Here is a 16,344-nt window from a genome sequence, read left to right as displayed (position 1 = left end):
TCTCATAAACACAACCCTAAAGTAAGGGATAGATGGCTCATTGCATTTAATACATTTTTCTTTCTGCATGTGTTTTGGTTAAAACAAGAAAATTCTGAAATGTAGGAATGGTTTTCTATAAGATACAGTCTTTGTCACAACCATTCAACTTGGCCATTTCCCCACAAAAGCAGCCATAGATAGTGCATATGTGATGAACATTTCCGTGTTCCATTAAAACTTTATTTATGGACACTGAAATTTAAGTTTCATATACTTTTCATGTATCATTAAATATTTTTTAATTTTTTCCAGCCTTTTAAAAATGTAAACATCATTCTTAGTTTAAAAGATATAAAAACTGGAGGGATAAGCCATATGTGACTCACAGACAGTGGTTTGCAGACTTCATCTTGACCTAACCCCTGAGGATTACCCTGGCAGGATGACCAGGTCTCAGGGCGGCATGTGAGTTAGGCAAGGAAAGCTGTCACACCAAGAGGCCAGAGAGCACACATTGGCATATCATCCATAACAGCAGTAAGGACTCTCTATTAGCAATTTGCACTAAGAAGAAAGAGTGAATCTGGATTTCTGCCTATCTCCTGAGTTTGAAAATTCCTTCCATCTGACGAATGCCAGTTTTTTTTTCTCTGCTCTTGGTTCTGTTAGTGAAAAAGGGAGAGGAGAGATGTCAGTATTTTTATATGCTTTTATTTTCCTTCTCTGATGTGTTAGCATCGATAATGGTAGTAACAACAGTTACAGAAAATCAACAGTTGTTAACAGAAAAAAAGCTATTATCAAGATCAAAAGAGCTACCTTTCAATACCTTATTGTTATTAGCCACCTGAGTGACCTTGCAAAAATTACCTAAACTCTGGATGTCAGTTTACCTATTTGTAAAAAAAAGGATCTTGGAGATTTGTTCTAAGTGTACGAATGAATGACAGTTCTTATAAACATCCCTTCACTGAGAAGCCCTATGGGAGGAAATAAATTTTGCTAAAGATGTTAGAAAGTTATAGAAAGATATGTTAAAGTAGCAGAGAAGCAAATTAAAAGGCTAAATTCACATTTGTATTTTTGTATTTACTGAGTTTTATAGTAAAGTATTCAGAATAAATTCAGCTACAGTATTTTTTTATGTTTATTTTTCTGGAAGCATCTATAATTTAACTGGTTAAAGGACCTCTGGTTTACATCCATTTCCTTGAAAGAAAAGACAAGAAACACATAAAAACAAAAAACAAAAAATCAAAAAAACTTGTGAATTAAGACTTTGAACCTGCAGATGGTGCTATGATCCTATTATGAAATTCAGTTTTGCTTTCTAGTTTAAATTCATAGGAAAAAAACGCAGTTCTTTGATTTAGTTTATCTAGAAATAATAAAATTGAATTATTTCTCTTTACTTTTGTGTTTTATTATTATAATGGGAGAAACTGTCTTTACCACTGGAAAAATCTAATGTAGTTATTCTTTATGAATGCTAAGTGCTTCCTGAAACCAAATAATAATCAACTTTTTTGTCTTTTTTCATTTAGATTTTTCTGCTTATCCTTCAGCATTGGTTTTTCTGTGACTTTCAATCAACTTACTTTGCTGTTTCTGTTCTTAAATAAAATTGTCTCACTGAGAATTGAGTGATGAAGAGCTAAGGATAAAAAATTCCACATGAGAACCATTTCAACCTCTAGTTTGTAATAATCAGGTAAAAAAAGATTTCCTGGAATTAAGCCACAGGAACTCTGGCTAAAGTCAGAGCTGTCAACTGGGAAACAAATTTCCAGACATTTTGAAATTTAATTCATTTAATTTTTCTTGTAACTGGATTAGAAAATATGATTAAGCATAGCAGGATATTCTTTTACTGGATCAGTCTGGCTTTGAATGAAGCCAATAGATACTAAAATTTTAAAGTAGAAGAAAGAAAGGGGGCTTTAGAGTCTTTCTCTCTTGAGGAACTTCTGAACAAAAATGTAAAAGGATACACACACCGGAGATTTTTAAAAATTATAGGGAAGATGGCATTTTACTTTATTGTCCAGAAAGTTGTTCATGTGGCTGTATTTTTACCTGAAACTCTGAATGAATATATGCTAGTCTAATTTGAATTAAAACCCCCACAAACAGAAATTAAGTATTTATCAAGGTACTCCGCAGATGCTTTCCAACTAGTTCTTTGAAACCTGTCAACTGACTAAGTTGGAAATGTTCAAAAAGCTGGTGTGAGTATAGGTGTGTATTCAGGGATGGAAGGGAGAAACAGAATAATTCTGTATAGTGCAAGGACCTATACAAATGATGAAAATGTCTTCCTTTACAAAGGAGGGAAAATTGAATCCTTTGAGATATACAGTCTGATAGTTTATTTTTCGGATCATTTGAGGTTGTATATGTGAAAGTGTATTGGGAATTATGATAGTTTGTACAAATATGAAATAGCAGTACCACTATGACTTTATATAACAGTGTGTATATTATAATATCTTAGCGCCTTTCTGAAACTTTTATCTTGGGAATAGTTTCAACACAAAGGAAATGTAATAATAGAGAAATGGGAAATTATTTCTAGATGCTTTTAAAATTAGAATAGATCTCAAGAAAGACTAAATTGGGATTTACATGAATAGTAGAAAACATTTTAAAAGGCTTTAGAATTGATACTTTATAATAAAGGAGAATTATACATTTGTAGGCATAATGAACATAAGTGTTTGTTTTTTTTCTGTATCTGTTTCTGCACATAAAACTCTTATTTTCTGAAGGAACCCCAATGGCCCTGGCTATAACACTAATTATTCTCTAATTTCATTCCTACTAATTAAAGATGAAAACATTTCATATTAAGCTTGGTACCTTTCTGTTGTTGTTGTTCATTTAAAGAAAAGTAAATTTCCTCTTTATGTCTTACATCTTGAAGTTACTCACTATAAATTTATATAAATCAGACATAATGAAAATTTAATAAGAACTCAAGCCTTATTCATCCTGTGGGAGTACTACTGTGACGTCTTTCAGAGAGCTTTGTGATTGCTCAGCCCTAAGTGTAAGCCCTATAAAATGATGGGCTTTGAAATGCTGGTCAGGGTAGAGTGAAAAGCAGTTGCCAGCAATAATAGCCAACCCGTAGCCAGTACCAACTTTCTTGGCCTCATACGACTTCAGCACCTAAGACAGCTCCAATATTCTCCTTCCATACAGAAAGCTCCGGAGAAACACTACTTGGCAAGGTGAGTAAAAACCCTACCTTTCTTCTTCTTTTTGTCCCTCCTCCTGCTTTGAAAGTTTTCTCAGGGTATATTGAATATTTCTCTCTCTTGAAAAGAATTTTACAGTGTTTCTCCTTTACAACAACAAAAAAACAAGTTTCTCAAGTCACCTGGTAAGTGTAGAAAAGCTTTAACTTCTTATATATTTGTGGATTTTCTGAATTCTTTTGGTTGGAAGATGCTTTGCCCTGCTTGCTCAATACTTTTACTCAATACTGTCTTTTTAAAACTGTATTAAAGTAGGATGTGGAATTTTTTTTTGCCTGTTATATACATTTTTAACTGAAGGGTTCAGTGGGTACATTTGTTTTACAAGTTTCAACTTGTTTTTTTTTTTTTTTTTACTGTTGCTCTTTCTATTTCATATGTTAGTTATGTGAACCAAGGAAGCATTCATTTTCCTCTTTAAGTCTAAATGCTGTGATTTTTATAGACAGCAAGAAAAACAAAGCTCAAATTCTAAGTTTCTATCTACAAACTATTTAGAAATGAAATCTGAAAGTGGATTAGATGTAAAAAAGCACAAATATTATTTTAATATATTTTTCCTTTTGTAGCAAAAATTATTTCAATGGTAATATGCAGTTTAAAAATTTTTGGTATTAATTTTCATTATTGTTCAAACCCAGACATAAGCAAATAATTCCCTAATAATCTGTACAATTAAAAGAGGAAAAAGAAATGTATGTACAATTTTTATACTGATATGTATATGTACATATATATACATACATATATAGACACACATTATTAAATAGATGATACTCCAGTGTTCTATTAATTAGACACTAGAAACTTAAACTGTTTCTTTAGTTAGAAAAGATACCAAATATGGGTGCTACGACTCTGTTACAAGAAGACTGTTTCCATGGATACTTCCAGCACTATGGAAGCATAGCATTCCACATATACTTGGTCCAACTATGTGCCTAGTGAGAGATAGGCAGCAGTTGAAAAGGACCCTAATTTTTATTCAAGCAGCTGTCACCAAAAAAAAAAACTTCTTGATTTAAAAATTAATTATATTGCAGTTTAACTCTTTCCATAAGATGAAAATTACTTTTTCCCAGCTCTGCAAGAGCCTTCAGAAATTACTACTAGACACTCAGAATTACTTTGTTGGGGTGATATCTTTGGTTGGAAAGCTGATGTGATTCTCTCTCTTTCAAAGTACAAAGATGGAAACCAGAAGTAAGTCCCAGCTACTTGTGCTGCTAACACTTGTCAGCATGCTCTTCTCTCACACGTTGGCATGGCCTCTTTTTGGAGCACCCTCTGCTCTGAGGTAAGTATTCTTGCAATTCAGAGAGTTGAACATTCTTTCTTTATGTATGTGGGACTTTCCTATATGTTATTTTGGACAACTCAATTTTTTAAGTTACGTATTATTTATTTAAATCTTTTGGCTGACATGTTAAGCACGTTTTTTGAACATCAAATCAACACGACTATTCTATATCCTGGAATCCACTCTCAGGTCATGAGAGACAGTGTCAATGACTAGTTTTAAGGATAGGGTGGATCACTTTTCCAAACAGAGAGAAAGAAGGATTTGATTTTCTTTTCATTCAAAACCAGTTTTAGATAAGTAATAAGCTTTTATCCATTGTCATCTCAGTTCAGCTCAGTTTCTGTTGGAAAAAAAATAGATGTTTAGTTGCATGCCTCATTCTATAGTTCATTTTCAAGATCATTCAGTAAATAATCTTAAGGTTAGTAGTTGATTAGTGAAACATATATACAATCATGCTGGACAGATCTACCTATCTATCCAGAATCAATTTGCCAATATTGTAAATTGCAGAATAACTGATCTACTGAGATACCCTTCCCCAGTGAGTGAATTTTAATGCACTTGGTTTCAACCCTAAATCCTTAGTTTCACTGTTCTTTATGTTGTATTTCATATCTCAAATTCAGAAATTATAACACAACTCTTATTTAAAATTTATCTCAAAGAAGTAAACAGTAAATGAAAACTACATTAGCTTTATTTTGTCTTTCCAATTTATAGGCACCACTATATCTAAGGGCAAAATTGTCATCTCTTTGCTCAAATTCCCATTTCTGATTCTTTTTTCAGGGTAAACTTATACTCAATAGGTTGAATAATCTCTTAGCTATTAGCATTTGTGAAATCTGCTTAAAGCCAGATCTTATGTTGCTTTATAACTAAACAGAATGATTCTATCTGAATGGTTATATCACATATCACAACAAACAATCACAAGAATGCTGAAGTTTGCTTTGATTGCTAGGCTTCATACAAAGAGGACTGCTTGTTACTTCCACCAACTACTACATCATCAAAAGATGCACAAGTACCCAGGAGCTGATACACTCCTTGGAGGTTTAATCTAATAGTGAAAATAGACACACTCATAATTTTAATAGTGTGCTGGTATTCAAAATGTGCATGCATTCAAAAATAATCATATTCCATGTATAAGCATGATATTCTTAGTCACTTAGTAAAACATTGCACATACCTCACTAAAATTGTATTAATACATAAGATTAGAAATAAGAAGACCCTGCAAAATTTATTGAATTTGAGTAACTACTCAGAGATGGAGAGATTCTTTGTACTTTATTAACACAGAGAAATATATCACACTAAAGTGAATCTTTGGATTAAAGCTTACAGACCTAGAGAAAGAAAACAGTTAATATCCACCTCTTAAGAAATGTTTGACAAATGATACCAAACACCAACAAATATATGAATTGTTCCCAATTTTTCATATTGAATATTGAAAATTTTTTGAAGTTTCTATTTTGTACAGAATTTTTCTACCTGTAAATAACTTTGCAAAGTGAAGACATTGCCAACAAAGTGTACTTTGTTTACTGCCAGTGCAGTAAACAAGTAGGATTGAACGTTTATGTTTGTTACATACAGCTTGTAAAAGTTGCATGGCATCTATCTTATGGGATAATAAAAAATTTCACTATTTATACTCTAAACCATAGAAGCTAGTAAATCTAACTATGCTATCCATATACTGTGAATGTGTAATACTTTTCAAGAATATTATCTTATTTCCAGTGATTGTAAAACCATAAACACTATCTTCTGAGAAAGAAATACATTATACCTCTACTATATGTTTTCCTAATAGATTGGATGACAGAATACCACTTGAAGAAGAAAATGAACCTGATCAAGTTTCATTAAAAGTAGACGCCGACATCTTGCAAAATGCATTAGCTGAGAATGACACACCCTATTATGATGTGTCCAGGTGAGTTTGTTTTTTATTGAGTTTTATTTTAAAAAGCATATATTTGAAATATAAATGTTTTACAATTTGCGTCACTGTGAAGCTATTCCTACAGTACTGTACCACAGGTTTCCATGTGCCATTGCTTCATTCAGCCTGATTTATTGAAACTCTAGCAGCTGTACATGATTTTCATGTAGAGAAGGTGTAACAAACCAAGATCAACAAATCCTTCACTTACACAGAACCATTTGTCTAGAGCAGCATTCAAGCATAGACAGAGTAGCTCTCTACTGAAGAAGACAAAGTATAAAAATTCCTGACTTGGGTGGTAAAGTTGGCTAATAGTCACTAAGGGCCTCTCTATCTTAAGAGATTTTGTTTCCAAATATTTTGGCAGAAGAAATAGCAAAAAATATAATAAGGTTTTTGCTAAAAACCAGGATAGTTTCTCCTTGTATGTATCTCTATTTGGAGTAGAAGAAATAAAGCACCATAAATAAATAAAGAGAAACTAATTTTAATATATTATTTTCCCATCAATATTTATTGGAGAATTAGTTTTATAGACTCTACCAGAAGGCATTACTTAATATTGAGATATACTTCTAAAAATTTGAATTCTTTAATTTTTCAAAGTTTTGTGCTAGAAATGTATAATGTATCTCAATATAAGTGGCTAGAAAATATCTTTTATTAGGTTGTCAAGAAACCTTTTGGATTTAAGTTTGCACAAGAAGCTTTCAAACAGCTGATAAATTTCTTTCTTGTTTAATGAGGAGAAGTAATATTTTAGGAAACCATTTACAAGATAATGGCTATCCTTCTTCCTTCTTTTAGGAATGCCAGACATGCTGATGGAGTTTTTACCAGTGACTTTAGTAGACTCTTGGGTCAACTTTCTGCCAAAAAATACCTTGAGTCCCTTATTGGAAAGCGTGTTGGGTAAAGAGAATTTATTATTTTATCAAACACATTATGATTATTTAATCTGATATCCTACAACTCATTGGCATATTTATTTTTCCTAAGTGACAATCATTTATAAATCTGCAATCAAGTTGAACTAGATGCAGTAAAAAATAAGGCATAGTATAAACTGAAGCAAATTTTAATATTTGCCACAGTATTTGTTTTTTAGTTCCTGATCAAACCAAGCATTGGAAGTTCTTTCTTTAAATGGCCAATTGCTGAATATTTAGATGGCACTATTCAGGGTGGCAAAGCTTGTAAAGAATTTAGTTTTAAAAAAATTTTCCTCCCAATGGGGCAGAACACAACTTCAAGTATTCCTCCTTTTTTTTTGATAAATTATTTGCTCAATTAGTACAGAATGGTGTATTAAGGCTCCCAGTAAGTGCCAAAATATGTTGGATTATTCCTTGCTCCACTATACTTAGGCTTAGATATATTTTTTTTTTAGTCTTTTTGTAATAAAAAAGACATCAGGCATTGGAATTCTTTTTTATCTGACTCCAAGAAATTTGGAACTTTGGCACATTTATCATTTCTTGTTAAAACCTTTTGATTTCCTTTCCCTTGCATTCCTTAGCAATAGCATCTCAGAAGACCAGGGCCCAATCAAACGCCACTCGGATGCAGTCTTCACGGACAACTATACCCGCCTCCGAAAACAAATGGCTGTAAAGAAATACTTGAACTCAATTCTGAATGGGAAGAGGAGGTAAAGAAACAGAGAACTTGTTAAAATGAGAAATTATAAACAAGTTCAGAAATAGAAGCTCCATATGAAGACTTATTTATCTATCTCTCTATCTCACTATCTATATTCTGTGAGGCAGTAATGCTCAGCCTTGACTGACATTAGATTACCCTGCAGAGTTTTTAAAATCCTGATGTGTGCCTTACCCAAAACCAACTGCCAAAAAATTAGGACCTACGGATTGGTATTTTTTTTTAGGCGCTCCCCCACTAGATTCTGCTGTGCATCCAGGGTGGAAAATGAGACTGTAGAGACATCTACTCTGAATCTGGGGACAGGTTTTATCAGAAGTGCTAGTTTTTTGGGGGTTTTTATTGTATGTGTGTTTCTTTTAGATTTTATTTATTTTAGAGAGAGAGAGAGAGAGTGTGTGTGTGTGTTTGTGTGTGTGTGTGTGTAGAGGGAGGGGCAGAGGGAGAGGGAAAGAATCTCAGGTAGACTCCATGCTGAGCCCAGAGCCTGCTGTGGGGCTCAATCTCACAATTCTGAGATCATGACTTGAGCAAAAACCGACTGAGCCACCCAGGCAACCCCAGAAGTACTAGTTTTTAAAATATGTAAAGTGCAGTCAATTAGCAATTTGATACCACATGGAACTCCCTTCATATGCATACTGAATACCTTTTTTTTTTTTTTTTTTACCAAATTAAGCCATGAGTTCTTTTGTAGTCTAAGATTCTGTAAGACCTATGTTTCTCTATGGTGTCTAAGTACTGGATTGTAATAAGTAGGAAGTGGGATGCTCTCTCTTTTTATTCCAATTATTTTTGTTTAGATGGTGAGTATTAAGAACAATCTTGCTTGGACAAGATCAGACAAGATGAATGCCTTTGCCCACCAGATTATAATTCTGCAAAAATTAAGGACAATCTTAGGTAATAATTAAGCTCAAAGATAATTGTTTAGTCCTCAGTGCACTTTACAGAGCACAGAGAACAGCAAAAGTCACACATCATCAGTTCTGTGGAAGCTTTCTCAACAAAGAGCCTTCACATGCACACTTTTCATTTTCTGTTCTGCAGCAGTGAGGGAGAATTGCCTGACTTTCCTGAAGAGCTAGAAAAATAATGGAAGAGCTCTTTGAAGCAAAGCTGCTGACAACTTCCCAGTGGTGGGTATATCTATGCATTCTTATTCTTATTTTATTCTTAGAGCAAACATCTAATTATTTCAATAGGTAAGAGTCACTTGGTAAAGAACAGCTTAGGGTTCTCACAATGAGGCCTCATGGAAAAGGACACTTCTATCTGAAGCAGACCCCAACCCAGTAAACAGCTGAAAATGATTCATGCAGTGCTCTGATAGCAAAAAAGAGAAAGTTCACAATGGGCTAACAGTTTGCTACCTGAATGGTACTCCTAGTTTACTCAGACTTATTTCTAACCTTCTGTCGAGATATAAACCAGAGGAATCTGACTCACACTAATGGGAAAAACTGGCTTTTTCTTGAGACTTGAGCCATTCTATTTTTATTAATTTAAGGTTTAGCCCCACGAATGACTATTAGCACCTCATTTAATTTAAGTACAGGGAAATACCGCCAAACTGAAGCATGGTTCATTATTATGAAAATACCAAGGCACTCTGGGTCTAATTGTATTCCTTGAATCATAGCAAGCTTTATGCAGCAAAGTTAAATGTGCTTCTTTTACCTATAAAGTGAGTGTAGGTGCTAATGATCCAATAGTATTATATTCAAATATTTTTTGAATAGAGAAAACACAAGTAGGCTTTTTTCTTTAAGTGATAAGCTTGTTCGCCCAGTTGCTTTTTTGTACATGTGGATACAAGATATAATTCTTTCCTGAGTTACATTAATGTTTACATTAGCTCATAAAAATAAATTTATAATATTTGGCCAGTGCCTAAAGGAATTTTATGTCATCATTGTATCAGAGGTTGGTAAATTTTTTCTGTAAAGGGCTACTGAGTAAATATTTTTGGCTTTGTGAGTTATATGGTTTCTGTTACAACTACTCAAACTCTGCTCTTGTAGCATGAAAGCAGCCACAGATAATATGTAAGATGAATGGGAGCTGCTGTTACAATACTATTTTAATTGTAAAACCTCAAGGTAGGCTGGACTACAACCTCTGACTAGGTCAAGGAGACTAAACTAGACCCACACTCAGACTGAAGGCAATCCATGGTCTTACTGAAGTTCCTGGAGCAGAGAGCTAAGAGAGTCATCAAGTGTGGGCGGAGTGTCTGAGAAGACACCTGCCTGATTGGTTGCTTTTGTCCACTGAGAGACAGATGCTCAGGGTCCTGCACTTGCCTGCTCCTTACCAGGCACAGACATTTCAGAGAAACAAGTCCCTTTGCTCAAAGAAGAAAAAATCACATACAGCTTCTAAAAAACATTTATAAGAAGAAGCCTATTTCATTTAATTAAGAAATACAAGAGGCACTAAAATATAAAGGAGGATTAATTGCTCTGTCTTTTGTAAGCTGTAAGATAATTTATGAGATTCCATCCTCCCTTCTTTTCTTTTCTGAATGGGTAACTTTGGACAAATTCTTTTAATGGGAAATCCTGTGTGTCAACCATGTGTGAAAATTACAAATGGGTAATTATATATAATGACTAATTAAAACGCCTCTTCACATTTCAGTTTCTTTCTGACAATCAGTCCTTTGGAAGATACCTTTCTGATATCCCAGAACATGATTTCCTGTCATGACAGGCTGTTCACAAAGGGCAAAGGGAAATAGATGTGATCAAGTGAGTGGATAAGTGAATGAAACTAAGATGCTGTAAATAAAAATATTTTTATGCTTAAAACACCAATTCTTTCTTTTTCAGAATTCTTGGAGGAAAATGATAGGCGAAGTAATTATATTTTGAGTTCTAATATGTAATTCAAGAAAACAACTTCAATATCAAAACCAAATAAAATATTTAGTGTTGTGAATGTTGTGGTTTACTTTATCTTAATGTAATAACTGTGATGTTTACATTGTAAATATTATTTGAGAGTCCTGAAACCTGTCTTTAACTCATAAAGTTCCTGTAATTTCATATGTTGTGTATCCTTTCTAACAAAAATATATTTAGTGATAAGTAAATACTAGGCTAATTCCAATTATGTGAAGCTTTTGAGGAGAGTAGTAATAGAACACAAATGATGTGTTTATTTATAGAGCACACTTAACTATTCAGAAGTGTGGAGCACATAATCAGTGTGTCTAAATTTGAATGTTAAGCAGCTAGAATGCTGTGTTAAATAAACTGCAAAATGTCTGAGGGAAAACCAAGAACAAAGATAAAAAGACATTCTTTGAAACTGATTTTCAGAAAGTGGTATACGTTTTCACATTTTTAGGCATCATTTATTTTGAGTAAGATGTAAAGTCTCTCCAATTTGGATCTGTAATTGCCGAAATCTCTCTCTGTCATGGTGTTTCAGTGAAAGAAAGTGGCCTCTGTTCCTGACATTTGACCTTTCCTTTCTGCTTGTGTGAAGTTATGTGTAAAAAGTAAACTGAATGGAACATTTGTTTTTCAGTAATAAATTTTTTTTCCATAACTACTCACATAATGCTTTGGTTATCAGCTTCCTTCAATGAAAGTACATTTGGAGACACAAATATTTTTCCAAAGGGATTGTAGGAAATTAAATAGAGAAAATAAAGAACTTTGATTATCATTGCAGACACTTTCTATTGTTTTGATTCTGTTAAATGATGCAGCAGTAACTCGTTTTTAGCTCTCAAGTTCCAGGCATTAGATAGTTTTTGTGATGTTTGAGGTAGGACTATGTTTGAAGCTGTGCGAGTTCTAAAATCACAGTGACTTAAATATGAGAGAAATTTCTTTCTCACATAAGGCCAGAAGGAAGATAGCACAGGTTAGTTTGAAGGTATTGCTCCGCGAAGCTCTCAGGAAACTAAACCTCTCCTCATGATCCAAAATTGCAGTTGGAGTTCCAGCCATCATCTCTGCATTCTAGGCAGTAAGATGGAAGAAAGAGCATAGAAAAAAAAAAGGGCAAAGAGTGCATGCAGATTTTCTTTTAACTGATATTTTATGCTTAGGATCTCTTTGACTAGAACATAGTTTTATGATCAGAGTCATTTGGAAAACAGGGTAGAAAAAAATTTTTTTTCTTCTGGATAGTCATGTGCCCTACTAAAAACTGGGGTTCTAGTAATATAAAACAAGGAAAGAATAGACTTCTGTGGGAATTTGTTTTTTTTTTTTAAATCTTGGGCTATGGATCTTAAATTCTTACAAAAAGCCTTAAAGAAATGATGAAGAAAGTGAGAGTCAATAGACCCTAACCATTAATGAGGAATCATTATCATCATAAGACAAAATTATGCTAAGGTTCACTTGCTACAATTAGAACAAATATAAGGAAAGGCTAGTCTAGAACTACCAGTAAATGCAAAGCAGTTGACAGAAGTTGAAGTGAGTTGGACTAACTATATCTTTTGCTCATTTCTGATTCCACAAATCATTAAATATTTGTTAAGTGAACTTTCTACCAAAGCACTGCAGTGAAAACTGAAAACTTCTAGATGGTATTTGCACATAAGAAGCTTGTAAAGATCAAATGGGGATATAATTGTAATGCAATTCAAATGTGTATCTAAAGAGTTTTAATTATCTCTTATTAAAGTAAGTCTTTTCAATTCAGTCACTATTCCTTCAAGAAATATTGGTCAAATGAATCTGATGTGCAATTTAGATATCTGAGAGATGAGTGTTCTGGACAGAGAGAACAGCAGGTGCAAGTGAGGGGAAAATCCTGGCCTATTTGGACAGTAAGGAAGTCCAGTGAGCTGGACCGGGCAGAGCAGGACATGAGATCAGGAAGCTTTCCCAGGACCTTGTGGGGCCTCCCAGGCCACCATAAGGACTTAGCCGTGAGATGAGGAGATGTGGCAGCGTTTCAGACAATGGTGTGATAGGGTCTGAACTGCGTTTTAACAGGATCATTCTGGCTGCTGTGTTGGGAATATGGTGAAAGGGTGTTAAGGGTGAAAGTAGGAGGAGGAATGAGGAGGCTATTGCTAGAAATCAGGCAAATGATGGTCGTCGTGACCGGGGTCCACACAGTGCAGATGGTGAGAAGTGGGGTCTGCATATGTCTCAAAAGTAGGGTCAGATTTTTTGCTGATAGTTTGAAGATATGGAAGAGAAAAGTCCAGAATGATTCCAAGGTAAATTGCCTCAGCAACGAAGAATAAGGGCTATGAACTAGGATGAAAAAGACCAGGGGGGATCGGGGAGGCGGTTTCAAGGGAGGTTGGGTTTAGCCTTGGACATGTTATGTTCCTGAGGGGTTCTGAGGACATGCGGCGTTGCAGGCCGAAGGTTGAAAGACCTCAGTATAGCAGTAAGATTTAAAGACACAAATTGTGAGATCACAAGGGACTAAATGTAGCTAAAAAAGAATCTCAGCACATAACCCCTGGATATATTAATTAACTTGGGCTGCCATAACAAGGTGCCACAGACTGGGGAATAAGCAAGAGAAATTTATTGTCTCACAGTTCTGGAGATGAAATTCTGTGCAAGGTGTCAGCGAGGTTGGTTCTTCCTGAACACTGAGAGGGAGAATCTGATCCATGCCTCTCCTTGGCTTCTGGTGGTTTGTTGGCAGTCTTTGGTTTATAGAAGCATCACCTCGATCTCTGTCTTGATCTTCACATGGTGTCATCCCTATGTGTGCATCTCCAAATTTCCCCTTTTTATAAGGAGATGGATCATATTGGATTAAGGCCCATGCTAATTACCTCATTTTAACCTGGTTACCTCTGTAAAAACCTTATCTCCAAATAAGGTTACATTCAGAAGTACTGGGGGTTAAGACTTCAACATATGAATTTGTGGGGGTGGGGGATACAATTCAACTATAACCCTGAAACACTCCAACATTTTTGGATTGGGATGTTAAGGAAAAATTGGGGTAAAAAGAACTGAAAGGAAAAGCTAGGAAAATAGGAGAAAAATTGGAAAAGTATGTAGTTCTGGAAAACAAAAAGAAAGTCTTTCAAAGGAAGAAGGTATCACTGGCAGATTTATATATGTGCTATTATGTAAAATAAAATCCATTTGTCAATTTCTTAAACAAGTATTTATGTGCCCCACACTGTTCTAGGTTCTGAAGATATAATAGTGAACAAAACAGACACAAATTCTTACCCCACATAGAGCTTACATTCTATTGAGGAAAACAGATGATAAACAACATAGTTAAGTAAAATACATATGATAGAAAGTGATAAGTCCTGAAGGAAAAACAATAATGCAGGGAAAGAGGATATGAAGTGTTGAAAAATAAGGTTGAAATTTTAGATAAAGTTTCTATAGGAGGCCTAAAGAGAAGGTGAATTTGAGCAGAGCCCTGAAAAAAATGACGAAATTAGCTGAGAGTCTCTATGAGAAGAACATTCTAGACAAAGGGAATTCCAGATGCAAAAGCCCTTGGGTGGGGACTTCCCTAATATTTTAGGCAGAGAGGAGGCCAATTTGGCTTTAAATGGTGAAAATAACTAAGATATAATATAAGAGAGAAAGTGTGAGGAACCAAGCTACCTAGGACATCCCAAGTCATAGCAAAACTCTGATTTTATTTTGAATCAGATGGGAAACTATTAACAGAATTGGTTGTCATCAGTAGCCTTCACAATAATAGTATTGGTGGAATAATGTAGATAAAAGCTGGGTTGGAATGGGTCCGAGAGAATGGGGAAGGGGATGTCTAAACTGTGAATACTGATGACTCTTTGAGGTGTCTTCCTGCATAGGAAAGCAAAGAAGAGGGGAGGGATCTGGTGGGAAAAAAGAGATCAAGTAACTTGTTTTTATGTGGGAGAAATAACAAACGCATGTTTGCATGCTGAAGGGAAAGATCCAGGAACAGGAAATCTGATGATGCTGCAGGTAAAAGGAGGTTTTGCTTGAGTGATACCCCTTAAGATGAAGAGCAAATGAATGACACACCAGGGGTGGACTTGACATTTGTGTGGCACAGTACTCTTCAATAGGCAGAGTGTTTGGGACAAAGGTGGAAGAATTGGGGGATGAGGTGGTAGTGTTATGGGTTCCAAAGTCAGGTTCAGCTGCTCATCACTTGAAGATCAATACTTGAGAGACAAGTGAGAGTAGGGAAGGAATGTTTGCTTTATTCAAGATCTGACAACCTGGGAAGATGGCAGTCTAATGTCCCAAAGACTATCTTCCCCATCCAGGTAAAGCTGAAAGGTTTTAAAGGGGGAGACACAGGAAAAGGGAGAGGGGCTCCGTGCAGGAGAAGCTGGTGCCCAGTTGGTTACTCGTATGCTGGTGCCCAGGTGGTTACTCGTATGTTGACATGACCCTGAACACATTTGTTGGCACCATTGGCAGCTATTCTCAAACGTGGTTAGGTCTTATCTTCTGGGAAAGTTTGATCCTTCACTCCTTAAGGCCAGTGGTCTACAAGTCTCAAGGAAAGAAAGTTCTGCTATGGACAAGGGATTTAGGTTAGCAAGCAGGGAGTGCATAAGCTTGAATCAAGTGAACCCTTAAGACCTGTTTGGGGTTCTGTTACAGTGGAAACTCATAAAATGCATCTTGATGACATCTGTTTTCTCCAGGAAATAGCTTAGAGGTAGGTAAGGAGATGGTGGAGATGTGAGAATAGTTAAAAGAGAATGAAATAGTTTAGTAGACGAGTGGGCATGTAAATGAGCTAGGAAAAATTCTTTTCTGATCTGAACAGTCCAGTGATGAATGAGGTGATTTAGACATAGATCAGTTTAAGTAGTCTGAGATTATTTTTTTTATTATTTTGAAAGTTAAGCAGCCTTTCCCAGAAATATGCACATATTAATTTTTGTGCTTTTGGAACAGTCCCTGAATCTTGCTTGTGCTTGGAATTTTAAGGGCTTCATTGATTGGTCTTTAAGAATCACTAGGCTGGTAGTCATTCTGGTTGGAATTATGTGGAGACTCTGCAAATAGGGAAAATGGTATGTAGACTGTTAAAGTCATCCAAAGGTGAGACAATGAGTTTGGACTATACTAGTGGTCATGAGAAAGGAAAGGAGTGATAGTAAGAGTTAACACTTATTATATAGCAGGCACTTCCCTAGGGTCTTTATGCTGTTACATCATATCAAATATATGAGATATGTACTATTTATTCTT

General features: G+C 35.0%; 1 protein-coding gene across 1 annotated transcript; it reads left to right on the top strand.

Annotated features, from left to right (window-relative positions):
* Window positions 1-3,075: 3,075 nt before the first annotated feature.
* Window positions 3,076-11,936, top strand: LOC113927224 (vasoactive intestinal peptide). The gene is made up of 7 exons (XM_027602946.1): window positions 3,076-3,215; window positions 4,426-4,539; window positions 6,377-6,499; window positions 7,319-7,423; window positions 8,031-8,162; window positions 9,224-9,312; window positions 11,008-11,936. The coding sequence occupies exons 2-6, from the start codon at window positions 4,433-4,435 to the stop codon at window positions 9,267-9,269; spliced, it is 513 nt and encodes a 170-aa protein (XP_027458747.1). The 5' UTR covers window positions 3,076-3,215; window positions 4,426-4,432; the 3' UTR covers window positions 9,270-9,312; window positions 11,008-11,936.
* The last annotated feature ends 4,408 nt before the right edge of the window (window positions 11,937-16,344 follow it).

The sequence above is a fragment of the Zalophus californianus genome, chromosome 7 (assembly GCF_009762305.2).
Source record: "Zalophus californianus isolate mZalCal1 chromosome 7, mZalCal1.pri.v2, whole genome shotgun sequence".
NCBI classification, from domain to species: Eukaryota; Metazoa; Chordata; class Mammalia; order Carnivora; family Otariidae; genus Zalophus; species Zalophus californianus.
Note: the sequence above shows the minus strand (reverse complement) of the source record. Positions and strands in the feature narration are given on the sequence as shown.

Bases quoted from the DNA above. Each gene is read 5' to 3' on its own strand.
- LOC113927224 (XM_027602946.1), top strand. From the start codon at position 4,433: ATGGAAACCAGAAGTAAGTCCCAGCTACTTGTGCTGCTAACACTTGTC. The intron at 6,500-7,318 runs GTGAGTTTGTTT...TCCTTCTTTTAG, and splicing joins CCCTATTATGATGTGTCCAG to GAATGCCAGACATGCTGATG. The intron at 7,424-8,030 runs GTAAAGAGAATT...TGCATTCCTTAG, and splicing joins CTTATTGGAAAGCGTGTTGG to CAATAGCATCTCAGAAGACC.